The sequence below is a fragment of the Enhydra lutris genome, unplaced genomic scaffold (genome assembly GCF_002288905.1).
Source record: "Enhydra lutris kenyoni isolate GAN:26980312 unplaced genomic scaffold, ASM228890v2 scaffoldscaffold37, whole genome shotgun sequence".
NCBI lineage: Eukaryota > Metazoa > Chordata > Mammalia > Carnivora > Mustelidae > Enhydra > Enhydra lutris.
The window spans coordinates 8,292,197-8,319,804 of record NW_019154121.1 but is presented as its reverse complement, the minus strand read 5'-3'; the positions used below and the strand labels follow the sequence as shown (position 1 = coordinate 8,319,804).

At 47.2% G+C, this 27,608-nt stretch overlaps 1 protein-coding gene across 1 annotated transcript in view; it reads left to right on the top strand.

The window, feature by feature from the left end:
- LOC111154480 (FAT atypical cadherin 3) overlaps positions 1 to 27,608 on the top strand; it is a 507,157-nt gene that overhangs the window by 439,691 nt on the left and 39,858 nt on the right. Inside the window, exons 13-18 of the mRNA XM_022514093.1 lie at positions 11,258 to 11,647; positions 14,200 to 14,414; positions 15,719 to 15,856; positions 16,785 to 16,928; positions 19,761 to 19,958; positions 21,294 to 22,092. Coding sequence (XP_022369801.1) covers positions 11,258 to 11,647; positions 14,200 to 14,414; positions 15,719 to 15,856; positions 16,785 to 16,928; positions 19,761 to 19,958; positions 21,294 to 22,092 — 1,884 coding nt within the window. The remainder of the gene's footprint in view (positions 1 to 11,257; positions 11,648 to 14,199; positions 14,415 to 15,718; positions 15,857 to 16,784; positions 16,929 to 19,760; positions 19,959 to 21,293; positions 22,093 to 27,608) is intronic.

The following is a 27,608-nucleotide window of genomic DNA, read 5'->3' as shown; positions in this document are numbered from 1 at the left end:
CTTGAGACATTCCAACATAACTTCTAATGTCATGTCTAGTGCATATATGGGTTCCTTCTGCCACTCACAGAGCCTCAACTCCCTTGTGGAGGAAGCCTCAGATGCTGGAAATTAATCTCTCCGTCTCCTTTGGGAAGAATGTGAGTGCTTTCTGTCACACGAGGCTTAATTTGGGACCATGAAATGACCCTCAACGCCTAAGAAATTAGGATCTCTTCAGTTGATTAGAGCCCTACAAAAACTACTCCCTCCCAAATTCCAGGATCCAATGCCAGAAGAAAAATAACACACAAGAATCAGACAAACATGTTATAGCCCTGACTGTGCATTAGAATCCCTTTGGGAGTTTCTAAAAATAAACAGCCAAAATAAACACAAACAGCTGAGTGCTCCATCTCCAAAATCTGATTCAGAAAGTCTGAGAGAGGGCTCAGTAAGCGCTTTTCTTCCTCTTTTTGACTGTGATGCATTCCTGGTTTAGAAGACTTTGCCTTTGTCACATATAAGTTGTTATCATTATTATGTTTTTTTTAAATCCTGTTTCTTCCAGGGGTGCCTGGGTGGCTCAGTCAGTTAAGCATCCAACTCTTGATTTCAGCTCAGGGTTATGGGAACATGAAATCAAATCGAGCCCTGTGTCAGGAGCCTGTGCATGGAGCCTGCTTGGAGCCTGCTTGAGATCCTCCCTCTCTTCTTCTCCCTCTGCCCCTCCACCCACCCCCACTTGCAGGCATGTTCTCTCTTTAAAAAAAAAAAAAAAGAATAAATAACAAAATAAAGTAAAATCCAATTTCTTTCAAACAGGGAATCTAAACCAATGAGATAGCTAATTCCTTCCAGAAAGGAATATATTAATGAAGGGCTTTAGCACCACTCCCTATAGTCAGGGAATTCGGATTTCTACCACTGATGGTAGTGATTCATTGCCACTTACTCACCCATTCACACAGGACTTCACTCCTGGGTGCCATGAGGTTGGGTAACAGCTTCTGAGCTCCTCCGTGGGTCAGTTCTGATCCAGCATGCAGGGATTCAGAGTATGGATTTACAGGAGTGCTGGTGTCCTGGGGAATTTCCACCTACTTCTGGGCATTTTGTGCAGACACCACGGACCCCCTACACCCCCACTTTTCCTGCCTCTTCAGGGTATGTTGAGGCTCAGTGGAGTGTGCTCATCAGCGTTGCATCAGCATACTCACTATCATTTCACCTGTGAAGCCTCCTTGACAGGCCCCATGATGTTGTCTGTCACCTGTGGGGAGCTCCTTAAATAACTTCTCACAGATTACAAAAAGCTCCCCACTCCGACAGCCTCTTCATCCCACTCCTCCAGTCTTCCTTCTCTCTCAGCTAATTCATTCATTCACTTATTCCCAGCTTTCCATTTACTCTAGCTCTGTTTATCATAGCTATGGTAATTTGCTAGTGGTTCTGAAAATAGACAGCTTTAGCTTCTGCCCTTCTAAACTTCCCATTTAACAGTACTGAGCCCTTTGCCATTCTGCGAGCACCCAGTATCATCATTCTTGACTTCACGTGTGTGTGCATCACCGAAATGCCCCTTCTTCTCAACACTTTTCCACTTTGGTACTCCTGACAACTCCTATCTTTCCTTCATGACTCAACTGAATTGTTTTCTTCCTTGGGAAATGTCTATTGGCCGTCCCTCTCCAACAATCAACTAGATTCATGATTGTCTCCTGACAGATGGGAGACATTGAGGGGCTCTGATTCTTCTGTGCACTCCTACTGTCTACCCTGAGGCAGGAGTTCTGTGAGGATTTATTGGATGGAAGTGATTTATTGGAGAGATGAATGATTGATCCGGTGGTCATACATAACGACCCTCTTCGGAAACATTTTTAGTATTATCACATAGAACATAGAAGTTCTATGCACGAATAAAGTCAGAATTTCAAGTACTTTGATGAATTCATTTACCCACACTTGACTCTCCTGGGCTTAGGAAAGTGCCAAGCCATAGATGGTTGAGAGGGTTTATGTCTAGATGAATTGCAGCTTTTGAGGTATCATGGAAGGTAGTGTCACTTACCAGCGGAGCTGGCTATATGGGACTGCAGCCTTTGCAGGTGTATAGGCCCTTTACTTAGAAGGACACCATGTTGGTTTATCATTCTGCTGGGGCTATGCTGAACTTTACAACTTTTTTTAAAACAAGGGGCCTTGCATTTTTATCTTTCATGGAACCTCACAATCATGTTGCCAGTGCTGCCCAGCAGAGCTGGTACCAGCCCAACTGGAGGGTCCCCAGGAAGTCTGTGGTATCGTCAGGATCTCTCCAACCCTGACTGGGGCTGCCTTCTGTCCTTTTTGACGATTTTGGAGATTCCTGACCCCAGAGTTGGTATCTCGCCTGGGAGAATGCTCCAGTGTCAGTCATCACCCAATGAAAAACTTGTAAAAGGCACTTAAAACGGAAATAATCAAGAGAGTCTATTTAAAGTCTAACTTGAAAAGTAATTGCAATTCTATGGACCTCTTAATGGCAACTTTCTTTTATTTTCTATCATCGGAATGCCTATTTTAAAGATATAAAAAAGTGGTCAGTTTGAGCTCTTTTGCTGTAATGGGATTTTACTTGCCTTCCACAAACAATGAAAGGAGGTTTGAGGGTAACCATTTTCTACTACTTAATTTAAGGATACAAAATATTTCAAAACAGTGTATCACTTGAAATAACTCAATAATGAAACCTTGACCAAAAAACATTTTCTAAGTAAAGTCAGTGTGTTTAGGAGCACAAGAAAAAAAATGAGGAATGAAAATACCCAGAAAAGAATGCTTATACAATATATAGGTATCCTTTTCTACAAGTACTTCAAATGACATATGTAGAGAACTGAACTGGCCTGGAAAATAACTCCGAAATTTGACTGTTTTCCAAAATTGGTAATAAATTTTCCATACATGATTTTTATAATAGTCCTTTTACTTGCTAGAAACATGATCTGTGTCCACTATAAAACCTAGAAAGATAGGCAAAAGGAAAAACAAGTCAATTCTAACCACTGTTGCTATTTGGGTGAAGTCTCTTCCACATTTTTTCTTTACAAAAATGGACCCAAAAACTAGATATTTTTTTGTAACCTCCTCTTTTCACTGGCTCAGAAACATAGTTCTGTGTCGCTCTATATTCTTTCATGCTTTTTTGTGATTGTGTATGTAGTATTCTGTGATATGAATGTACTGTAACTTATTCAGCCAATCCTCATTCTTGGACAATTGGGTAGTTGCCAATTTTATTCACAAACGCAAATATCCATTTGGCAATAGTTTCTGTATATATTTGTGAACGTTTTATGTACATCTTTAAAGATTTTATTTATTTATTTATTTTAGAGAGAGAGGGTGTGTGTGTGTGCACGTGAGCAAGTACACGGGAGGGGCAGAGGGAGAGAGAGAAAGAGAGACAGAGAACCTCAAGCTGACTCAACTCCCCACTGAGTGTGGAGCCTGACGCAGGGCTCAATCTCACGACCCTCAGATCCAAGAGTTGGACGCTTAATCAGCTGAGCCACCCAGTACATTTTTAATATCAAAAATCTTTGCGACTTCTCTCTGATGCAGCCATTTGGGACTCTTCTGTTCTTTAACACACACACTTTCCAGTGTGTGCCGTGTGCTTCCCACCTCCCTGTGCTGTGTCCTGCTTTGTCCTGTGTGTGTGCATACTCCTGCTTTGGTCCCCCAGTTGCTCCTTCTGTAATTCAGCGTTCCTTGCTTTCTGACTGTGTGCGGGGCCCTAGACTCAGCACTGAGATACAGAAATCACAAGACACAGTCCCTTTGCCTAAAAGCTACATTAATCAAGTGGGAGAGAGGACATGACTGATGATACTGTAAAAATCCTGTTAAGGGAGCACAGAGAAAGAAGTAACTGGGGAACTAAAGGAAGCTGTCCCGAGGAAACCTTACAGAGAGTATGCAGAATGTTGATAAGAGAAGGAGGAGAAGAGAGTGTTCTGAGTAAAAGGACAAGCATGAGCAGAGACCTGGAAGGGTAAGTGTGCATGGAGTCTTCAGGGGTAGCCAGGGGAGGCAGCACACAGTGGAAGGGGCAAGAGGTAACACTCAAAGGGTGGGCTGGGGCTGGAGGGCAGAGGATTGGAAAGCCGTCCTCAAATGTCTCTACCTCTGACTATAAGAAGTGAGCAGTCAGGGAGCCTGGGTGTCTTAGTCGGTTAAGCATCTGCCTTTGGCTCAGATCATGATCCCGGGACCCTGTGATTGAGCCCTGCATCGGGCTCCCTGCTCAGTGGGGAGCCTGCTTCTCCCTCTCCTCCCTGCTTGTGCTCTCCTTCACAATCTCTCTTTCTCTCTCAAATAAGTAAATAAATTCTGTAAATTTTAAAAAAAAGAAGAAAAAAGAGGAAGTGAGCGGTCAGTGACTATCTTGAGCAGCTGAGGCAAAACTGGATGGAGAGTTTTAAGCACTGACCTCTGGTTAAGTTTGGCCATGAGGGGAAAGCCTCTGAGATAGTTTGCCATCAGGAATGATGCCATCAGGAGTCTACAGTCTAAGTAGACTGTACTACTGTCTAAGTGAGACTAGAGAGGAGCGTCACCTCGCGCTGAGACCTGGCCACAGACCATCAAGAGATGCCTCCAAGGCAGAATGAAAAGAACCCGCCATTCCAATTCAGAGGGGAGAAGGACACTGAGGGAAGGCATGCAGGAAACTCTAAACCCTCTAGTTTATTTTACTTTTTTTAAAGCTTTTATTTATTTATTTGACAGACAAAAAAAGATCACAAGTAGGCAGAGAGGCAGGAGGAAGCAGGCTCCCTACCAAGCAGAGAGCCCGATTCGGGGCTCGATCCCAGGACCCTGGGATCATGACCTGAGCTAAAGGCAGAGGCTTTAACCCACTGAGCCACCCAGGCACACCATAAACCCTCTCATTTAAATAATTCCTCATCAATTGTTAAACTCCTAGGTTTAGAGATGGTGTCCTTTGGGTTCCCCTTCCCCTCAGAGCTGTACCCAGGCTAGTCAAACAGGTGGCACTTGGCAAAACCTGATGAAATGCAAGGGTCATGTCCAATGTCTGCTGTGAGAAAGACAGAACCCTTGCCCCTCTCAGAAGTAACTACTGTCTTTTAAGGATAAGGCCATCAAAAAAGAATGCAATGACGTACTCAAGAACCAAAGCTTTGTTTATCATTTTTCTTCAAGGGATAATCCTTCTAGCTTAAATAAGAGCGTGCCTTAGTCACCAAGCCTGGGCCATAAAGACTGTGAAAACTAAATATACTTGTGGGATTTCTGGCACTGATGAATAGGCATTAACGAAAGCAGGAAAAGTGCTGGTTCAAAACCAACGTATTAGATTGCCTGCAGTGTGGGATTGGGGGACTGACCAAAATGGAACGTGAAGGAACTCTCAGAGCTGATTGAAATGTTCTAGATGCCAATGAGAGCCAGGGTTCCATGGGGGTATACATTTTTCAGAATTTATGGCTGGACACTTAAAATGTGTTCCTGTGGCAATACACAAATTACGATGCCTCAGGATAACAATAAAGTTGATTAAAAAAAAAGAAGCAATGAGAACCAAAATTTAGAAGGTTACTAGAGTCTGATCGTTGAGATTGTTTTAGATCATTTATTCCCCAGATATCCATTCCATTGGAATTCAAATTCCTTTATTAAAAGCCAGTCTAGGGGCACCTGGGTGGTTCAGTCGTTAAGCGTCTGCCTTCAGCTCAGGTCATGATCCCGGGGTCCTGGGGTGGAGCCCCACATGGGGCTCCCTGCTTGGCGGGAAGCCTGCTTCTCCCTCTCCCACTCCCCCTGCTTGTATTCCCTCTCTCATTGTGTGTGTCTCTCTCTGTCAAATAAATAAATAGCATCTTTTTTAAAAAGCCAGTTTATAAGAATTGAGCAGAGCCCCCATTTTTACTGGGCTTCCTAAAGACCAGATGCTGTGCATTTTGCTGGGGGTATGAATGTCACAGACAAGGTCCTGGCAGAGTCATAACAGCCTCCTACCGAAAACCCCAAAGCAAGCATGACAGGGCTCTTGCAGTTTCCTTAAGCTTAGAGAGCTTGATGTTAGAAGGGAGGGTAGAAAACATTTTTTCCACGTTATAACAATCTCAATGTACCTGCTGTGTCGCCATTCCCTTTTGGTGCTGATTCTAACACCTTTAACAATCTCAAACATAAAGCTGAGTTCTTCTGACACTGGGTTAGATCCCTGGGAATGATCCTATAGTGAGCGTTATTTCTCCCTAAAGTGATAAAGCCTTGCTCAAAGCCATATATGTGAACTCTGAACCCTTAACTGCATGGTAAGAATGGCTGTGCTAAGTTTTCTTCCCATCCAGAATATTCCAGTAGCTCATCATGATGAGGCTTACTTTGCACTTCAGTGATGAAACCCACGTATGCCCATGCCTGCAACTTAATGAGCACTTTAAGAGTGGGGGATGATCTTTTGGAAATATAAACGAAACTAGCTCTCTTGGTTTAATCTGGACATGAAACATGGTCTAGAAGGTCGTCCTGAGCCTCAACTGACCTGGTTTCTGTCATTTTAAAAATGAAGAGACCTGAGACCCAGGGAAGAAGTTAAGTGACCTGTCCAAGTACGCTTGGGTAGTTTGGGCAAACCGTGGGCCAGAGGCAAGATCTCCTTCCAGAACTGGACCCCTTTATCTGAAAGCATTCACAGCTTTGACTTTTATGTGCTGTTCCATGCCGAAAAGATCTATCATTCCATTTTGCTGAGTTGAGAGGAACCTAACCATCATTTAGAAATCTTCCAAGGAAGGGAATATAGATGCCATTGGCCACCCCTACCCCCGAGCCCTTGACACACACACAGTCTCACAGCATTCCCAGACTGGGAATTTTTAGAGGCTCTTTCTTCTCTCCAAGCCCACTCCACAAAATGCCACTGCCTCTGACTTCCTTTGAGCAAATCGGGATTTTAATCACTCTCTTTTTACTTGATTTTTATCCTCTGAAGACCTGCCTGCTCCGTTTGCCACAGTTAAGGCGAAGAAACTTCACTTACAGTGAAAGGCGTACTTCTCTCAGTAGCCTGTCATTTCAGCATTTTGAGAAGCTAAGTAGCTCCGTCCTCATTAAATTAGGCTCAAATTGGAGAAGAGAATTACATACTTAAAAACACAGACACAAAATGATGGATTAATGTTATACCTTAATATAATACATGGTGTCATGTAGTAAGAGCATTAGACCAATTAGCAAGCAAGTTTTCTACTCGGGTTCATCTTTTCTACTGGGGAACGTAGCAAAGGGATGGTGATTTGAAGGATGGCATTTATCATACGCCCTTGGGTAGAAAGTTACCTCTTTAGTGACATGACCTTCATTCATTTAGCAAAGATAGCTCCCATCACATGGTAACACAGCAAAGATCCAAGTACTACGCCTCCAAATTGACATTTACCTGTCTGACTTTATTTCCAGAAATCATTGAAATCCATTGCAATTGTGTCCAAATGGGAATTTTAATATATTCCAAAATTACATTCTGCTCATTTCTTGAGAGCTACCAAATCATAAGTGATACCATTAAGCAGGTTTGTTGGTTGGAGGTGTTTTTTTCCCCTCCCCCTTTTCTGGTCTCGCTTCCGTATCAGTCTGATTGGTAACAGAAAGGAGAAGGAAACAATAAATCTCCCAGTTCCTCCTGGTGTGAATGCCCAAGGTACTGTCAGAAGCAAAATGTATGGGAAGTGAGGGGAGTTTGGGTCAGCAGCTTGATGGGGGTTGGGGGAGGGAAAGGGATGGTTTTCTGCTGTGGTAAAGCAGAAAAAAACCCGTCACCGAATTTAAATTAACAGAATCTGCCTGGAGGGGAGCCGTGGTCTTTGTGTGCTGATTAATGTCAGCCATGTAAACGGAGCTCCAACAACACGGCTCTCCGGCTAGCCCGCTGAGCAGGAAGCTCAGAGAACACAGCATCTCCTGCTTGGGGATGGGAGCAAAGCCCGGCTCCTCTGAAAAGGGCTGGAAGAGAAGCGGCAGACGGGGAACATATGTGATAATTTTAATTAGATTTCAGCTGTCTGTCCCAGTGAAGGAAACCTAAGGCAGCCATGAGAGGCACCTTCCCTTCAGGCCTTGCTGCCACAGGGAGCAGCCGTGTGTGGCTCCAACCCCCTCCTCTCCTCACTCAGCTCGTCCTGAGTGCCCCTGCTGTCAGAACAGCAAGTCACAAATTCCCTTCTTCCTGGACGATCTCCAGGCCTGAAGGGGCATCATGTCTGGGAGCAGATCTCTGGAAATCCTCAAGGGGCTTTGCCTAGGGAACCCAGGACTTTGTCCCTTGTGCTTACCTAAACATGCTAGTGGCAGCAGGCAAATCCGTCAGTCCTTGTCTATGCCTCAGAGAAGTGGGTCTCGTAGTTGTCAGCAGATGCTCAGATGAAAGACCCTGCATGAATTTCCTGCTCCATCTCGTCGTTGGTAAGAGCCGTTGGTCTTCCAGACGCTGGGCATGGAAGTCAGATCCACAGGCCGCATGTGGGATTTGAAAAGCCGTGTGGTATATTTATGTCCATCGCTAATGTGTTTCCATAAATCTGTGCTTGTGACTTTGAGAAGTTTCCTGAGAGCAGCTAATCAGTCCAGGCCACCTCTGGGTCACATAACCTGCTCTGACACCCAGGCAGCGTTCTTGGAACCCTGGGTATATTCACCCCCAGAATCATTGAAGAATGTAAACTTGGAGCCACCCCGCAAAGGGTCAGAAAACATCCCTGAAACCTCTGCTCTGGGGCTTTATGTCAAGGGGCAGCAAGGGAAGAGGAAAGCCTTCTTGTTTTTAATCCCCGCACCAATAAAATCAGAAGTTGATGTTTATATATCACAGGGTAGTTGTTTTGAAAGAGAAATAAAAGTAAATGATGAAACTTTGGGAAAAAATGGACTCTCTGGAATGGAACCAAGAACAAGCTCTCTCAGTGTTGACCTTTTGGAGAAAGCCACATACTGCAATTTATGTCGTTCCCTCCAGATATATGATTTTATTGGTTTGCTGGGAATTTTGGCTTAAGGGAAATTACACATGGGGGGGGGTGGTAAAGTGTTTAACTCTTATTACTGCCAAATGCCTGACCCCATGGTGAGGTGTTATAGTGGAAAACAACACAGACGGAGGCCCTCCCCTCTAAAAGCTTACATTCTAGGAGTCCATGATTCGCAAGAGACATTTTCAGTTGGCCATTCTAGCTAAAGACCCTTGATTCCTGGCTGTCTTCATTAAGAGCATTTAGAATCAAGGGACACCTGGGTGGATTAGATGGTTAAGCATCTGTCATCAGCTCAGGTCATGATCTCTAGGTCCTGGGATCGAACCCATGTCTGACCCCCAGCTCAGCAGGGAGTCTGCATCTCCCTCTCCCGCTGCCTCTCCCCCGCTTGTGTTCTCTGTGTCTCTCTCTCTCTCTTAAATGAATAAATTTTTTTTAAATCTTTTTAAAAAAGCATTTAGGATCAAAATAATGCTTTTTCAGCCTACAAAGTTATTACATTTTGCCTCTTACAAATCTTCACACCTGCCGAATTTGGGGTGCATAAACTATTTTGAAATGCTAAAGTCCTCTGGTGAAAAGAGTTAAATCGGTCTCCAGAACCAGAACTCACTCGGATCATCATTCACTAATTTGTTGGTTGTCGGTAGACATGTCCTGGCTGATATGTTCTAGCTTTTGTGTATATTAAGGTAAAATGGTATTTTGGTTAAGTAAGTGCCTTCCTTTAAATCACAGAGCTGGAGGTCACCTTCTGAGCAGATATTCTCCCTTCTTTGATGGAGTGCTCCAGGCTCCCTGGCCACTGGATTTCTTTTTTCTCTTTACATCCCCTTATGGCCTCACCCATTCTCATGGCTCTGCACAGCACCTGAATGCTGGCAGCCGCCCATTCATAGCTCGCGTGGACCTCTCCTCTGATCTCCAGCCTCCTGCGCTAGCTCCCTACTTGAATCTCCACTTATGTATAAGATGCCCATCTCGAATTTAATCTGTCCAAAATGGGGCTCCTGGCCTGTCATCCTCGTCCTCCTGCCGTCCCCCCCGACCCTGCCGATGGCAGCTCCCTCTTTTCAGCTGCTCAGGCCCAAACCTGAGTCATCCCAGGATCTTCTCTTCCTCTCACACCCTGTATCCTGCCAGCCCCACCATCAGAAATCAGTCTTATCACCTACGTGTTCAGAACAGCCTGGCACCGACCAGCTCTCATCATCTCAGAGGCCTGATCGAGCCACCGCTGTCACATGTCTGAGCTCCCGTGGGAGTCGACCAGCTGTCTCAGCTCGCTCGCTCGCTCGATGCTTGTCCTGCTCTTTGCACCCAGCAGCCTGAGTGATCCTGTTAAAATCTGAGTCCCATGTCATGACCTCCCACCTCAGAGACTCAGCTGGCTTCCCACCTCAGCACCACAACCCCACGCTTTCTGCTCCCCAGCCGGCTTTCACCCAGAAACCATCTTCTACTCCTTTCTTCCTGACTGTGGTCACATGGGCCTTCTGGACGGTGCCCTCAAACACACCAAAGGGGCTTCCACACCTGCCCTCGTGGGTCCCTCTGCCTGCCCTCTTCCCCACCCTACCAACAACTGTGCTGTTCACTCCTTCCCCTCCTTTGGGTATTTATTCAAATGTCAAGGCCTTCCGTGACCACCTTGTTTAAAGTGACCACCCTTCCCTCCACCTCACACACGCTCTCTCACTGCAGTATTCCCATCCCCTTACGGCTTTATTTTTCCTTCTTTTTACCCCCTAACATACCATTTATTTTACTCTTTATTGCTTGTTAATTTCTTATTTACTCCCACTAAGTGTAATAATTTCCTCAAGAAATGTTTGACTCTTGTCCGTTGCTAAAATCTCTAGCACCTAGAATAGTGCCTGATCGATTCCACACGCACACATTTGTTGATGGAATGGATGAATTTGTATTTCTCTTTCTGTGGCACATCGTTACCCATACATCTATTGACATCTTAGACTTTTTCTTTAAAAATATGTGGGCTTCTTTAATATATGAAGAATACGCGACTACTTGTATTTCTTGCCAATATTTTACATTTCCTTACCATTTAATTTAATTTAATATTTTTTAAACTTTTGTAGGACCACAGCTGTTACTTTCTGTCAGTACAGATCTTTGAGCAGCCCCCTAAGTCAGCACAGCCATAAAATTCTAGTGCAGAGCATCAAGCCACGCTCTTGTCACTAACCTTCTCGTGTCTCCCGCAGGCATCAACAGGAAGGTGGTGTACTCCCTGGCTGACTCTGCCAACGGGTTCTTCTCCATCGACAGCTCATCTGGCATCATCATCCTGGAGCAGCCACTGGACCGAGAGCAGCAGCCCTCCTACAATATCAGCGTCCAGGCCACCGACCAGAGCCCCGGCCAGGCTCTGTCCTCTCTTGCCACGGTCACCATCACCGTCCTGGACATTAACGACAACCCGCCTGTGTTCGAGAGGAGGGACTACCTGGTCAGCGTGCCTGAGGACACCTCCCCGGGCACCCAAGTTCTTGCTGTTTTTGCCACCAGCAAAGATATCGGCACAAATGCTGAAATTACATATCTCATCCGGTCTGGGAATGAGCAAGGGCGATTTCGAATCAACCCAAAGACAGGTCAGTACAGGGCAACCTGCTTAGAACTCTCAGCTTCAGTATATCCTGCTTCTCTTAGCCTTCTAACTGAACTCTGGGTGGACTCTTTTTCCTCCTCCTCCCTCCCTCCCTCCCACCAGAAGCACATCTTCTCATGGCTGGGCCTGCGTGCTGATGTGAGGGGTCCTTCTGGTACCTGCTTCTGGGGATGCCCACTGCCAAGTGTTAAAGCCCCTAGCTGTGGGCTCTAGTAATGTCTCGGAGGAAGGCTCGGGAGCAGCAATGTTGCTCATAGATGGGGGACAGGAAGTAGTATTTGCATACCAAGCATAAGGGTTTGTTTATTTCCCTGTCTTTTCTGTTTTTGCTTTGTTTCGTTTTTTGTTGTTTTTTCTGGATCATTGTGTTTATGTGTGTGCAAGTGCTCCTAGAATCTAGGAGCGCTTGTCCCCATCCACGCTCAGGCTTCCACTCTCTGGTCACCCACCAAAGCAGACGCTGAAAAGTGGCGTGTGTGTGCACGGTGACACGCAGGCGTCATCAGCTCAGCACCCTAGTCAGACGGAACCGGCCCTGTGTTTGAGTCCCACCCCTACTCCCAGGCAGAAGACTCCCAGGCCTCATGCTTTGCAAACTCAGGGACGGTGCCTCATCACCTAGGGAAAACATGTCTAGAAAGAAATCAAGAGAACAAAAAGAGAACACTAGGGCTTTCTTTTTATTGGGGAGTTAACTATTGGGGGCACTTAGGATCATAAGGATAGTAATTCAAGAAACAAGTTTGGGTATTCCTTGAAGAGTAAATATAACTTTCCACTATGTATTTATAATGTTTGTATTAATGTTTTCAAAGCACTTTCATAGATACTCTCATTTGCTTACCTATTCCCCTATAAATAATCATAGTCAAAGCAGGCCCATTTTTCAGATAAGAAAGGCAAGTCTCTCCCACTTCCCGTCCGTTGGACCCAAAGAAAATGTACTTATTGAGCAAGGTGGCAAAGGTGGCAAAATTCTCCTTTGAATAATTCAGTTAACATGAACAGGAAACTATCATAATTAGCAACATTTACTTAACATAGTGAATATGCCAGATTCCTATTAAATTGTTAGTTATTTCTCTCCTTTCCCGTATGAGGAAAACAGAGCTTCAAAGAGGTTAAGTAAGTTCTCCAGCGCCCACTGGGAGTCAGTGGGGGAGCCACGATTTGAGCCCAGATCTTCCTGATTCTGGAATACACGCTCTCACTCCATTAGACCCTACTCTGCTGGGTGGGGGTGGTGCAAAAAAGGGAAGGAGATATTGATGGAAAGAATTGTTTTTGCTTTGTTTCATTTTTTTATATTGATGGAAGAATTGCATTAGCAGCTTCTCCCAGCAGTAACTCCGTTTATTATGGTCCCTACTTCAAATTAAAATGTATGGGATTTCCCTCATTTAAATACATGTTAGACTTGGTCTGTCTAGTTGCGGTCATTGTATATGAACACCATGGGGAAATGGTTAAGTGCTGTTTAAATTTGGCACTGGATAACAAGACTGGAATACAAAACAAAGCACTAAGAGTGGTAATTGCTAAGAAAACTTAATTATGGGGGAAAAGAGGCTCTCGTTATAGGTATGACTTTGTTTCTCACCTTAAATAGAAGGGCAAGTTTAGCAGCTAGGGAAGGTGACGGTTTGGAGATGTGAATGGATGTGACTTACTGATCTTGGTCCTAATGATTGTTTTCCAGTAGGCAGAGAGGTGAATGCCCTTGAGAACAGTTCTGCAGGCAGGACTGTGACCAGTTTCCAGTTGCGGAATACAGGATTGGGTCACCTCACCAGAAGGAGATTTAGTGGGAAGGAGAGGCACTCTCAGAGCCCCTCCAAGGGGTGGCACCAGGGACTTTCACCTGTTCTACTGGCTTAATTTGAATTGCACTATGATATGGACACCACGTCCTGTAGTTGTGGACACTAAACTCACATTTACTGTTTGACCACTAATCCCAGGTATTTGCTTTTCTTTAGGTCACTGTACCTTGAGCTGTCTGAGCTCTTTGCCCTCTTTGTGCTGTAATAGCTTTAGATAAGCACATCATAACTTGGCATGGCACGTTAGTGGTTAATTGAATTCCGCAAAGTCTGTGGCGGGGGGTGGGGGGGGGTCATGAAATCACAGCCCCACATCTCAGCTCATTCTCTGTCTGCCTGTGTCCAATTAAGGGATCATCAAGAGACCCTTATCAGGGTCTTGTCCCTGTCTTGTTTCTGTCCCTTCTCCCCAGCGGCATAGAGGCGAATAATGCCAGATAGTTTAGGGCTGCTTGAGAGAAGTTCAGAAACTATTGTAAAAGCCGTCAAAGACTTTTTTCTCCAGTGTTGCGTCTGATGGATGGCTGTGTTTTAACTGACAGCATTAATCAGACTCTGAAATGCCTTCCTCGGGGCATTAAATAAACAGATTCCTGAATATCTACAATTCCTGGCTGGAGATGATGTTATAAATATTCCCATGATTATGGAACTGCTGACCAGTGTTTTTTTTTCCTAATCAAATCTAAAAACTTCCCATTTTTCTTCAAAGGGGGTATTTCTGTCTCTGAGGTCCTGGACTATGAATTATGCAAAAAGTTTTTCCTGGTGGTGGAAGCCAAAGACGGGGGCACACCAGCTCTCAGTGCAGTGGCCACCGTCAGCATCAACCTCACGGATGTGAACGACAACCCTCCCAGGTTCAGCCAGAATGTTTACAGTGCTGTCATCAGTGAAGACGCCTTGGTCGGTGACTCTGTCGTTTTGGTAGGTGCCAGTGGGTGGTCCAGATGCCTGGGTCTCATGATTCCAAATAGAGTGAAAAAGTAAGCAAAAGCTATCTTGGGTTCTCGTCACACTTTCTGTTTTCAGGGTCTTTTTGTCCCCAAGAACTCTAGTCAGTCACCAGTCTTTCAGCTGTTCCTTCTTTTGTACATTGGAAGGGTCTGATAAATTCGTTTATAGCAAGGTATAAGTGACCAATAATTACTTTCTTCCTCAGAGTGTATGTTTTCCAAGAAAACAAAACAGACCATGGAATACATTTGTAATAATAGCTCTCACCAGTCTCTGACCTTAGATAATAAGTTATTAGGTGGCTAAGGATAAAATAAATTCACCCCCCCAACCAGCACACACACACACACGTGCGCACACACACACGCACGCACACACACGCACGCACACACACGCACGCACACACACGCACGCACAGAGTAGGGCAGCTTACATAGGAGCAAGATTAAGATTGATTGGCCACTCTTAAAGAAACTCCTTCTGGAAGGAATTTTTTTTCTAATACCAGTAAGAGCAAGCCATGTGTTAGGAGAACATGGGTCCTCTCAGACTTACAAATTGCGTGTTGGAAGCCATCAGTCCCACACTTACCATCATCACCATCCCTACTGGATGAGTCCCTTTCATCCATCCATATCTCTGGCTCCTGCAGTACCAGTGGTGGACTTCCCAGGCCCTCTCTCCTTCCTGGCTGTGAAGAGACTACTTGCACACACAGAAATCCCAATATCCCCAAAATGGAGCAGCAGACAGTGGGGCAGGTGTGTTTGCCATGTGGGAAAGGGAATTCTCTTTGGGTTTCCTTAACATGGAAATGCATAGATTTAGAGAATGTCTGACTCCATGGTGGAGACCATTGTTTTGCAGAATTGGAGAAGAAGAAAAAAAAAATCACCCAACTATCCCTATCAGTTAGCTTTGGCTCTACCCTTACCTGCTCAAGGCCTGAGGAAATTCATGCCTAACAAGCATCAAATGGCAGACAGACAGAAATCACTGGAAAGAAAATGGCGGCTCCAGTAATGGCACTCGCTCCTTCAGCCAAGCCATCAGCTCTTCCGGTGGGGGACTGGCACATGATCACAGTGCCTAAGAAAACTGTCCCAGCTATGCCCATTTGTAAGACCTGGGACCCTAAGAATAAACATTTTCTTGGTCTCTTATGTCATGGTTTTTTTGTTGTTGTTGTTTTGTTTGGTTTGGTTTGGTTTGTTTGTTTTTTTGGGGTTTTTTTTTTTTTTTTTTTTTTTTTTTTTTGCTTATGTCCCATGAAGCTAGTAGCAGAAGATGCGGATAGCCAGCCCAACGGACAGATTCGTTTTTCTATTGTGAACGGAGATCGGGACAATGAATTTGCCGTGGAGCCTGTCTTAGGACTTGTAAAGGTTAAGAAGAAATTAGACCGGGAACGGGTAAGCTAGTCTGGGCCAGCTCCCCTCACATCCACCCCCATCCCTTCACTGGAATTCAGCATAGGCTCCCTGAGGAAAATGTAGGAAGATTCTCCACCCCAGATAATGACAGTAAATAGAATGGGCTGAAGTGCAGCATAACATATTGGGGTTAAGTCTTGGAAAGAATTTTCTGCCAATAGATACAGGCAGTTTCTTAATTATGGGTGTTTTAAAGAAAGAGCAAAGGTGTGTCTTTCTGGATGCTTTGAGTTTCAGTCCTTCCTAGAGTGAGAAGGCAAGAAAATACCTTCAGCATTGGGATCCTGTGGTCCTGGTCTCATCGGCAGCTTTAGGCCTAGGTGAGCAGTTACAAAAGGACCATCTGAAGGTATTTAGGTCAGAAAGAATGATCCAGAAATCTCCTCCTCTGCCAAGGTTAAACTAAGTTTCTAAACATTGTGTGTTTTGACTAAAAATATATGTCTTCGGAGTAAAATTAAATAAAAGGTGTCACTAAAAAGAAAAAAAACCTCCCTACGTGGTAGGTACCCATAACTCCTGAAGGATCAGAAGAGAAATAATGTCCGGGTGAGAGCTATAATGTTTGAAACAAAGGCCGAGAGCTGTAGTTCTAATCAGGGATGGTTTGGCCCCTCCAGGGGACCCTTGACAATGTATGGGGACAGTTTTGCTTGTCCCAAATGGGCAGCAAGGGACATTGGCTTCTAGTGGGTAGAGACCAGGCGTGCCGCTAAACATCCTACAAAGGCACAAGTCAGGCCCCAGCAGCCAAGAATTACCTCAGGCCCACATATCAGAGTGCCGAGGTTAAGAAACCCCAATCTAGAGAACCAAGAGAGAAGGAGCCTGCAGCTCCTCCGAGTGTGGCAGCAGGACGAAAAGGCTGCCCTTCCTCACTGTCGCTCGGCCCTCTGTGCTCTGGCAGGTGTCTGGATACTCCCTGCTTGTCCAGGCAGTAGACAGCGGCATTCCTGCGATGTCATCCACAGCCACCGTCAACATTGACATTTCCGACGTGAACGATAACAGCCCAGTCTTCACGCCTGCTAACTATACCGCTGTGATCCAGGTGAGCAAATCTGGGCACTCAGCCTTCTTCCTCTGCTATGGGTTACTCATCATTTTGTCCACTTTTTTTCTTTTTTCCAACTCATCCCGTTACGAGCCTGGGATGAAAAGAGCCTGACTCTACCATAGCAGCTAACTGAGAACCACTGATGACCGCTGTTGCCAATGGCGTCCTTCCAGGTGTGGGGCACTTTGCAGGCACCACCTCTCCCTACCACAGCCCAGTCAGGGAAGTGGGAGGGAGCAGCAACCCAACCCCCACTGGACAGTGAGGGGAGCTGAGGGCCTAAGAGGTTCAGTAGCTCCCCCAAGATCCTGCAGCTCGTTAAGTGTCAGAGTCGGGATTTGAACTCAGGTCAGTCCTCTGCAGAAACCACCCTCTTTTCACCCCCACAGCAGGCTGCCTTTCCGCCACTCCGTGCTATCCCGGCAACAGAGGGAGATTGCTCCAAACTGTCTCATCTCTCCAAGACAGATCGGGCATCAGGAAAGAGCTGCTACTCATTAAAATCAATCTTCCAGAAGCAATTTGCTTAGCACTTTAAATACACCTGCTCCTTAAAATCACGCTGCAGGATGGAGTAGCTTCCTGCTGGTCTTCTGCTGTGGTGGGGTGGGGGGGTTGTGGGGGTGGGGCAGAGATGCCTCTTCTTCCCATGCATTTTTTAATTCAAAAGTTGTTTCATGAGCCAGGTGCTAGGGTCAGAGCTACCCCCCCTCTTTCCAACTCCAGGAGGGTCAGGGGATCCAGTCTGGGGATGCCGTGAGCAGGGAGGAGCTAGACGCAATAGGGATTGATATGCAAGTTGTGGGGGGGCCTCAGAGAGTCCGGAGAACCAGCCCTTGCCTCATCCAGTTTGGCCTCAGAATCACCTCCCACGGGGTCTGCAGGCTTTGTGGGTAGAAGGTGAGATGAGAGTGAGCCAGGGCCTGAGGGACCTCTTTGGAATAACATCAAGACTGTGAGTCTGGCCCTCCACGGCCGGCTCCCCACCTCCTCCTCCAAGATGTCCAGGACTCAGGCCCGAAAGGGGAGGCGCGCCCCTCTGCTTCTCGCCTCCCACTTCATCAGCGAAATCTGATTCCTTCCCTGGTGGTATTTCGGTCTTCCTCTCCTCTCTGATGCTCTTTCCAGCAGTCCTGCTTTCTTCTCCCTCTCCTGCTTCCACCAAGCTTCCCCCTGGGGTCCGCCCCTTCCTGCATCTCCCCTCCTCGAACACCGCTCTCCTCCCAGTCTGCCTCCCACAGTGGCGCTGTCCACATCGCACAGCCTCTGCACACTTGCCCCGAAACAAAATGGGCTTTGCCTACTCAACATTCGGGTTTATGACACCCATCGATCAGCTTGACAGACTGTTTTCACGTGCACCACGGGAAGTCAGCAGTGAAAGAAACAAGAATCTCAGCCATGAGCAGTGACCGTGGCTCACAGCAGCACCGGGGCCTGTCTGCACTTTCTCTCCCCCTTCCTTCTCAGATGCTGACCCCTGGGGCACACATTCTCTCTCTCTCTCCCTCTCTCTCCACTGGAGGAAATGGCCTTTATAAAGTGAGCAAACAAATCAATAAATCTGCTGTTTTGTGTGGTGCTGAGTGTGTTGTCACCATGAAACAGTAAATCTACCCTGGGCTGAGTCTGTGCGGTGGCGGACAGCAGGGGGATCTGGTGTCTAGTCCTTGATGACCAAAAGGCCACTTGAGAGAAGGAGCAAAATAAGAGTCTTTGAAGTCCATTTCTCTTTCTCCTTCAAAGAATGGTCCTCCCTTTTTTCCAACCCAGGATAATTCCCTTATTCCAACACATGGTTTTCATAAGGCGAATTCAGCACATAGAGCTTGAGTGTGTCTGCCCCGAGCATGACTCCCGTCCACGCGGCAGTGTATCATGGTCTCCATCTCTGTGGCCCAAACTTACTTAATGCTGAATCAATGCCATCAGCGGGCCTGACTAATGAAACTGACTTCAGGCCCAAAGCTGTGGTCTTGCTGAAGTCTCAATGGAGGGGGGCCAGAAAACCAATGCCTAAGCTACAGAGAAATTTAATTTGGCGTTATCGGAGTGAGGAGATCCTTCAACCCTCAGAGGAGTGACAAAGAGCCTTTGTGTTTCTATTCTGGGGCACAGGCAAGAGATGGTTCTGCGAACTAATGCTTGAATGATAACATGAGGGTTTCCAAAAATTCTGCTGACTTTAAGGATTTTTGTTCTCTTCATTCTTAGCCTAGGAACCAATCCACTCCCTTTCCCTTTCCTCGAGGAACATGGCAAACCTGTGTTCTGAGGGGTGAGGCATAAAGGCCCATTTCCCACCTGGCATATGCCTTTGTGTGTTTACTGGGAAGTTGCCAGGATGTCTCTTTACCTTCTCCCCAGAAAGTTCGATGTTGTGACACTGTGTCACAGTGTTGGGCCTCAGCACGATCTCCTGGTGACAGGTATGACGAAGGGCCTTCCCATTCTGAAAGGTTGATGTTTTCTTGGCCTGAGAGGGTTTATGACCAACCACAAAAGGCTGGTGGGCACCCTGTAGTCGAGAGCCACTGAAGTGAACTCAGGGCCTTTCCAACCTGTGAAGGACAAGATGGAGCCGGCGCCAGTCTGGGAGGTCCTTGTACGCATACCGGCAGCTCCTCAACTCTGGGCAGTCGTGGGGAGGCAGCCAAGGATGCCGAACGTGATGCTTACAGACGCCAGCATGTTTTCAGAAGACAAGATAATATCACAGGGAATCCCTTCTGAAAGCCCTGTTTTCTAGCTGGTAATGATGGGGTTTTTTTCAGTGTAAAGAGAGGTGTAATTTTTTCTTCCTTTTTAATATCCTCTTTTATGCAGGAAAATAAGCCGGTGGGCACCAGCATCTTGCAGCTGGTGGTGACAGACAGAGACTCCTTTCACAACGGGCCTCCCTTCTCCTTCTCAATTTTGTCGGGAAACGAAGAGGAGGAGTTCATCTTGGACCCGCATGGGATCCTGCGGTCCGCCGTGGTCTTCCAGCACACGGGGTCTCCAGAGTACGTGCTATGTGTCCAGGTACGGCCCCCGTCCTCTGTCCACATCAGGCCCCCGCTCCCTCGTGCGGTTTCTGTGCCCGTTGGATGGGTTTTCTTTGTTGAGCGAGTCAACATAATTCATTACCGTGCAGGAATGTTCCCCTTTTAATCTCAAATTCAATTTCACACCAATAAAAGCAGCTTCTTTGTGTGAAATTGAACAGGAAGGAAGGGAAGCATCAGTGTTCAGAAGGGACATTCCCGTAGCCTGTGCCCGGCAGATAGTCGCTGGACCGAAATCTGCATTCTCCAAGTTCCTGGCATTCTAACTGACCCTCAGAGATGACTCGCTGGTCAAGGCTTGCTGCTCTATACCCAGTAGAAATTGCCACACACTCCACCTGTCAAAGCTACCTAATGTGATTGAGGCATATCATGGCCTCTGCTTCTGAGGAGACCTTTGTTTGGTGAGTTGTCCCAGGGAGACAGGAGGGGCCAAGTCGGATGGCCATGGTCTCCCAACATGCCAGCTTCCTCAAGATCAGTGGCCTGTGTAAAATGAAATAGGACAAAGAGGCAAAAGTGGCCGGTATGGAAAGGGTGTGGCCAGGAGCAAGAAGTGAGTTCCCAGGAATGAAGATTTGGGTCCTTTCCGTGAAACCAAGTGATTTTTTTTCTTACTCACAGTTGCCACAGAGGGCAACTCAAAGTCATTATTAATGGCAGCAATAATAACAACAATAATTATATTTGGATGGCATTTCATTGTGTTCATTATTTCTTAGGGCAAGTTATAGCTTACTCTGGTCCAAGAAACCTTCCAGATTAATGACTTTTGGCTCTGAGCACGTCTGTGAATGCTCCAGTTGCTTTCCACTCCTCCAACAATACTATGTAAATAATTTTATATCACAGTAGAGGTACCAAGAGCAAGGAGAGATGTTTCGTGCCTTCTCACAGAAGCTAGTACGGTTCCTTGCCTACACTTTCATACTGGTAGAGAGTAGATTCTGCATCTCAGACTTTGGGAACACCACGGAGAGCTTTCTCGTCCTTGTCCCTAAGGAGAAACTACCTCCAGGTGCTGAGTTTCTACCTTCCTAAGGTCCCTGAGTGCACCAGTTACATTTCCTTTGTCCTTGCCTCACTGTGTCCTGTCCTGCCCGGCATGCTTACTGTGGCGGGAGCCAAAGGTGAAAAATCACTTCTCTTCCTGCAATGCACGTCCTCGGCAATTTCGCCGAATGGGAGCAGGAGATGGAGGAAGGAGCAAACAGGGGTAAAGGAATAAACGTCTTCTTGGTAAGTTTGATTGGTTTTCCAATGATTCTGCTCTCTCTGAGTTTCTTGCCTTTCTCCCTCTTGGCTGTTTTAGGCAAAAGATTCGGGCAAACCCCAGCAGGTCTCCCACTCCTACATCCGCGTGCGGGTCATCGAGGAAAGTATCCACAAACCCACGGCCATCCCACTGGAGATTTACATCGTCACCATGGAGGACGACTTTCCTGGTGGGGTCATTGGGAAGATCCATGCCACGGACCAAGACATGTATGACGTGCTCACGTTTGCCCTGAAATCAGAGCAGAAGAGCTTGTTCAAAGTGAACAGTCACGACGGGAAGATCATCGCCTTGGGGGGCCTGGACAGCGGCAAGTACGTGCTGAATGTGTCCGTGAGCGACGGCCGCTTCCAGGTGCCCATCGACGTGGTCGTGCACGTGGAGCAGCTGGTGCATGAGATGCTGCAGAACACCGTCACCATCCGCTTTGAGAACGTGTCCCCCGAGGACTTCGTGGGGCTGCACATGCACGGCTTCCGCCGTACCCTGCGCAACGCCGTCCTCACGCAGAAGCAGGACAGTCTGCGCATCATCAGCATCCAGCCCGTGGCAGGGACCACCCAGCTGGACATGCTCTTCGCCGTGGAGATGCACAGCAGTGAGTTCTACAAGCCGGCCTACCTGATCCAGAAGCTGTCCAACGCCCGTCGGCACCTGGAGAACGTCATGCGCATCTCGGCCATCCTGGAGAAAAACTGCTCGGGGCTGGACTGTCAGGAGCAGCACTGCGAGCAGGGCCTGTCCCTGGATTCCCATGCACTCATGACCTACAGCACAGCGCGCATCAGCTTCGTGTGCCCACGTTTCTATAGAAATGTGCGCTGCACCTGTAACGGTGAGTCTGATTTGGAGTCCCCCACCTCTCGCGGGCCACCCCCACCCCCGCTCCTGCACCTCTGCCGGTCTGCATAGACCCGGGTGCCCTTCAGATAAGCGTGCATTCGCTCACTCAGCAAAATGTTTACTGACCACCTATGGTGGGCCAAGCCACTGTGAGAGATTCCCGGCCAGGAGTAAGCAAGACAAGGGAATCCCCTCCTCCCGGGGAGCAAACAGCTCACTGAGCAGCACAGACCAGCAGGCTAGCAGGGGCCCAGGCGCTAAGTATTGCGAGAGGAAGTACAAAATCCTGCAGGAGGACCCATCGAGGAGGAAGGTCTCCTGACAAGTTGGGAGAAAGGATAAGTAGGAATCAGACATATGGGAACGGGTAGGGGAGGAAGAACATTCCAGGCCAGGGGGCAGCTTGGGTGAGGAAGGTTCAGGGCAGGAGAGAAGCCTACAGCAAGGGAGTGACAGAGATGTTCTGTTACTGGAAGTGGGGGCATGATGACAGATGAGACCTGTGAGCAGGCCCAGGGTTCACACAAGGGCCATTAGCCAGGATGAACATGGTAGAAATTGTTCCAAGGCAGGAGGAGCCGTGGTAGGCTGATGTGAGGTGAAGAAGTGACAGGATCAGAGCTGTCTTTCACAAAAAGCGTGCTGGTTGCAGAGGGGAATGAATTAGCTGGACCCGGGTAAAAGGCAGGTCAACGAGTTAGGAAACCATGGCTGAGGGTAAGGGCAGTTCAATTTGCTTCAGTGAAAAACGGGCCACACAGAGAGGAGCACAGCCAAGGGAGGGATTCAGCCCTCAAAGCAGAGGAAATGGAATGGCTCAAATTTGTTGATGTAACTAGAGTCCCTGAACCTTTACCTTTCCCGGTCAGAGGCCACAGCTGCCCAGAGTCCTGTGCCCACGGTGGTCAGTGAGAAGTATTGCTCTCTGCCTCTTTTTCTCTCTGACACGTGGAGCCATAAATTCACTGTCCTCTTCTAAGAAAATTGCACCCAGAGTTTTTCTAGCCAGCGTGAACTTGACCCAAAAGGACTGTGGCCAGAAGAGAGGTCATTTGTAAAACATCCCTTTAGGTAAATTGGGGACAGGCAGGGCTCCTGGCCTCTTTCCCTTATAGAAAATTCTTGGTTGCGGCTTGAAAACACGACCATCAGAGACAGGTCCTGAGATCACAGCTCCTGCCAAGAGACATTTCGACAGCCTCCTGGAAGCACAGAAAGTGCTCGGCACTCACCCCGTGCTACCCAGTGAATTCTGTGTGTGCATCAGGTGGGTGCAGTGCTGTCTGACCTGTTGAATACGTAAATTAGCTCCAAAGTAACTCAAAACGCGCCGGCTGGAAGTGATGCATTTCTGGCAGGTGCCACCAACATGCAGGATTTATGAGCGCCAGCTGTCCGGGCTTTACCTAGACTTCCTTTGTAGGCAAACTGATTTATGCACCAAAGCTCTGCTGGGGACTTCCTGCAATGATTCACGGCAGGGTTCAAAAGAGGTTCACTACAGGACAGGGCGGACCCTGCGGGAGAAACTAAACCAGCTAATTAATCCTTGTGCTCTGAGAACTCATTTCAGCCAGTAGAAGTCTGTGGTGGCAGCAATGTGAGAGGCACTAAAGTCTCAACGTGGAAAAGACCCCGACCCTGCCCTTAGGAGCTGGCCACTGGGAGGTCAGCTTGCAAGAGCTTATTTGCAATAATAAGGTTAAAATACATGCCAGGGAGGAGAAAGGACGGGATCCCTTGCCAGAGGGAAGCTCTCTGTGACCTTTCTATACCATGGATGGTCTGTGTCCTGGGTCTTGAGGGATGAGTATGAGTTTATCAGGAAGAGTCAGAGGAGGCCCAACTGGGCAGAATTCCTTGAAAGAAGGAACTCAGAAGGGTGATTTTTTTAAGATTTTATGTATTTATTTATTTAACACAGAGAGAGAGAGAGAGAGAGAGAGAGAACGAGAGAGAGAGATGAAGAGAGAACGCAAGCAGGGGCAGAGGCAGAGGGAGAAGGAGGCTTCCCTGCAGAGCAGGGAGCCCGATGCGGGGCTCAATCCCAGGACCCTGGGATCATGACCTGAGCCAAAGGCAGATGCATAACCCAGGAGCCCTGAGACACTAATGTTGATGATGCAGCTAGTTTCGAAGTGGGGTCCCTGCCCAGGACGTCTATTCTGTGGTCCCCATAAACCTTTCTACTCCCAGTAAATCCAGAAGGCTGGAAGCTTTTTTTTTTTTTTTTAAACTTATTTATTTGAGAGAGAGAGAGCACAAACAGAGGGAGCAGCAGAGCGAGAAGCAGACTCCCCGCGGAGCTGAGAGCCCTATGCAGGGCTTGATCCCAGGACCCTGAGATGATGACCTGAGCCAAAGGCAGAGGCTTACCTGACTGAGCCACCCAGGTCCCCATTCCAGAAGCTTTTGTGGTTCAACCCCCAAACATCCCGCGAAGAGGCCTTCTTGGTTTGAAAACAGCATTTCCTCAAAGAAGGCTGTACATGTAGATTCAGACTCATCTTGGGGTCTCTTCTCACCTTCAAGTCACTCTTGTAATTAAGCTGTAAAATCAAATACTGGATTTTCATAGTAAAAAGACATGGAAAGGTCACCTGGCCCAGACCCATCTTCTGCAGGTGAAGTATGATCCACTCTGTTTGATGGAATGAGGTAGCTCCATGCCCTGCCCAGGGCTGTGTGGCTGGTGGGGGTGGCATGTAGATTCAATTGTCTCTTCTTGGGCCCCTCTTTTATTACCTGCATCTTAAGAACAGGGGCTCTTCCCTTCCCTATGTGAATCACACCCCCAGTGCTGTATGCTTTGTAGAATACTCAGATGGCCCCGTTTTCCCTGGTAGACCACTGACCAGCATGGGTCTTAACAGAAATACCTACCACCAGGCCCACACTCTAACATAACGGAGGGTCTCAGGTGCAGACTAGGAGTCTATATACATAGCCCTGGGTGATTCTAACGCTGGTAGTCAGGAAAGCACACTTGGGGAAATCCCATAGCAAGATAAAATAGAAAAGATTTTCTGCAAGTTCGGGGACAAACTCTTAGAAACAGAAATAGCTCTCACTTCTTCTCAGGTGTCCTCTAATAGAAATACAGTGAGGAACTGTTAAGGAAAACACTAGGCATTTTAGACATTTTCTCATTTATTGGATGGGGAGGTAATTGAATTCAGTAAATTCCCCCCCTTAAAACACACAGACACACACGCACTCATGTGTGCACACATATGCACAACTAGTATTCATTGCTCCTTGGTTTACCCTGGGACCTTGGCAGATACAGTAAATGGACTTTTCCACTACTTGGTGGAATAATTACAATGGTAAGTAGAGTTAGCTGCCTGTTTTCGTCTGTGTCGCAGTATTTATAGAGATCTGGCCTCGATATACTCCTCCCCACTTCCACCTCCTCTTTCTCTCCTGCACAGTTTTTTGGGTCCAATTAACAAAATTAGCATCATGAACCAAAATGCTGAGTGGCTTTGACTAAATGGAAGCAGACTTGAATTTTAGTGCCAAATAGGCTCATTAAATTCCAGCCACCAACGAGCATCATGTTTGAACTGAACTTCAAGAGACACAGAGTTCTGTTGTCACTAGATGACTCCTGGTGAACTTTACAAGTTCAGTGAACATCAGCACTTCAGGAAGAAAGCCTGAAGGGAACGATGGGTGCCCTGTGGGCTGTCCCTGGTGCTCTGTCCCCTTGCTGTCCCATAGGGCTGTGCCAGTTGTCTATTTTTTAAAAAATGTCATTGACTTTTCAAAAGTCCAATATAGGCATGCCTGGGTGGCTCAGTTGGTTAAGCGTCTGCCTTCAGCTCAGGGCATGATCCCCAGGGTCCTGGGATCGAATCCCACATTGGGCTCCTTGCTCAGTGGGGAGCCTGCTTCTCCCTCTGGCTTCGCCTACTTGTGGTCTCTGGCTCTTTCTCTCTGACAAATAAATATATAAATTCTTTAAAAAGAAAAAAACAGAAGTCTGAATAAAAATCTGTCAAAAAGGAGACAGTTGTCCAGGAGAATGGACTCCCTAGGAGACCACTGGAGCTTAAGACCAGGGTGTTGATGGCCGTGACAGCCAGAGCTCTGAATAAGGTAAAGGGAGCATTGGCCATGGGGGAAGCATGGTGGTGGCCAGGCTGAGTGTGAGCAGCAGCAGTCCTGCTCTCAACCATGGCCTGTGGTGTTGTCACAAGAGATTGTTCAGGGAGGGGAGAGCCGCACTGGAGCACATCACTGGGTGTGTGTGTTCCATCTAGGCATCTGAAAGGATGCCTAGAATCACGCACGTGCTCCAGGTTGAGGAGCATGAGAGCCAAGGCATGGAGGGGAGAAGCAGCAACAAGTGTAACAACTAACATTTATTGAGTGGTGACAAGTGACTGTGCTGTTTTTCCAACATACATCATTGCATTTAACCTTTCTAATAACCTTAAAGGCAGGGTATCATTAACCTTCCTCAAAAGTTAAGGAGACTAAGACTTAGGAAGATCAGCGGACTTGCTTAAATTCACAGAGCTACGCCAATGGCCGCACCATGATTCGTAGCGGGCAGCCTCAAACATGGCTCCCTTCTACTTCCACAACCATTTGAAAGGACCTTCAAGGTTTCCAATCCAACCTCCCACCCACGACAGACATCCTGTTAACTACATTCCCGACATGGCAATTCAGCCAGCCTCACAACCTCACAATATGGACCCGAGGTGACCTTCTCTCTTCTAATGGACACCCAAATCTATCTCCTTCTCATGTCACCCAGCACCATCCATTAGAGCCATCCAGAACCTGACCTAACTCCTCCTGTACAAGCTGCCCTCCAGATATTAAAGGGCAGTGGTTGTGACCCCTTGAATCCTCTTTTCCTAGGCAAACTGCAGAAGTTCCTTTGCTCCTTGGCTGCAAACAGAAGCTATAAACAGTTGTAGGTGGTATAGTTAGGGCATAGAAGAGGCACAAAGGAGGGGGTCCTCAGTCCTACTGGAGGAGTCCACGAAAGGCATTGGTAGCAGTGAAGCTTGTCCTACTGGGTCTTTGCCAGACAGGGGATGCAGTGAAGAGAAGGGCCCAGAGATGTGGGGCATCCTTTCATTTGCTCATTCACTCAGCAGTGACAAGAAGACTTTGCCAGGCCCTGAGCAGGATGCTGGAGGAATAGGAGTAAGTGAGGCTGCTGTGGTTCCCGTCCTCATGAAGCATGAACCAGCATCATGCCCTGGACAAATGGCAAGGATGGTGAGGAGTCAGGATAGTCCAGTACAGGGGGACAGGCACATGGAGTCTGTGATAGGCAGTCATGGTGATGCACTTCTTTTTTTTTTTTTTTTTTTTTTAAGATTTTATTTATTTGAGGAGAGAGAGAGCGCCTGAGAGGAAGAGGGATCATGAGCAAGGGGGAGGGGTAGTGGGGGAAAAAAAAGACTCCCCACTCAGGGAGCCTGATGCAGGACTCAATCCCAGAACCCTGGGATCATGACTCAAGCCGAAGGCAGACGCTTA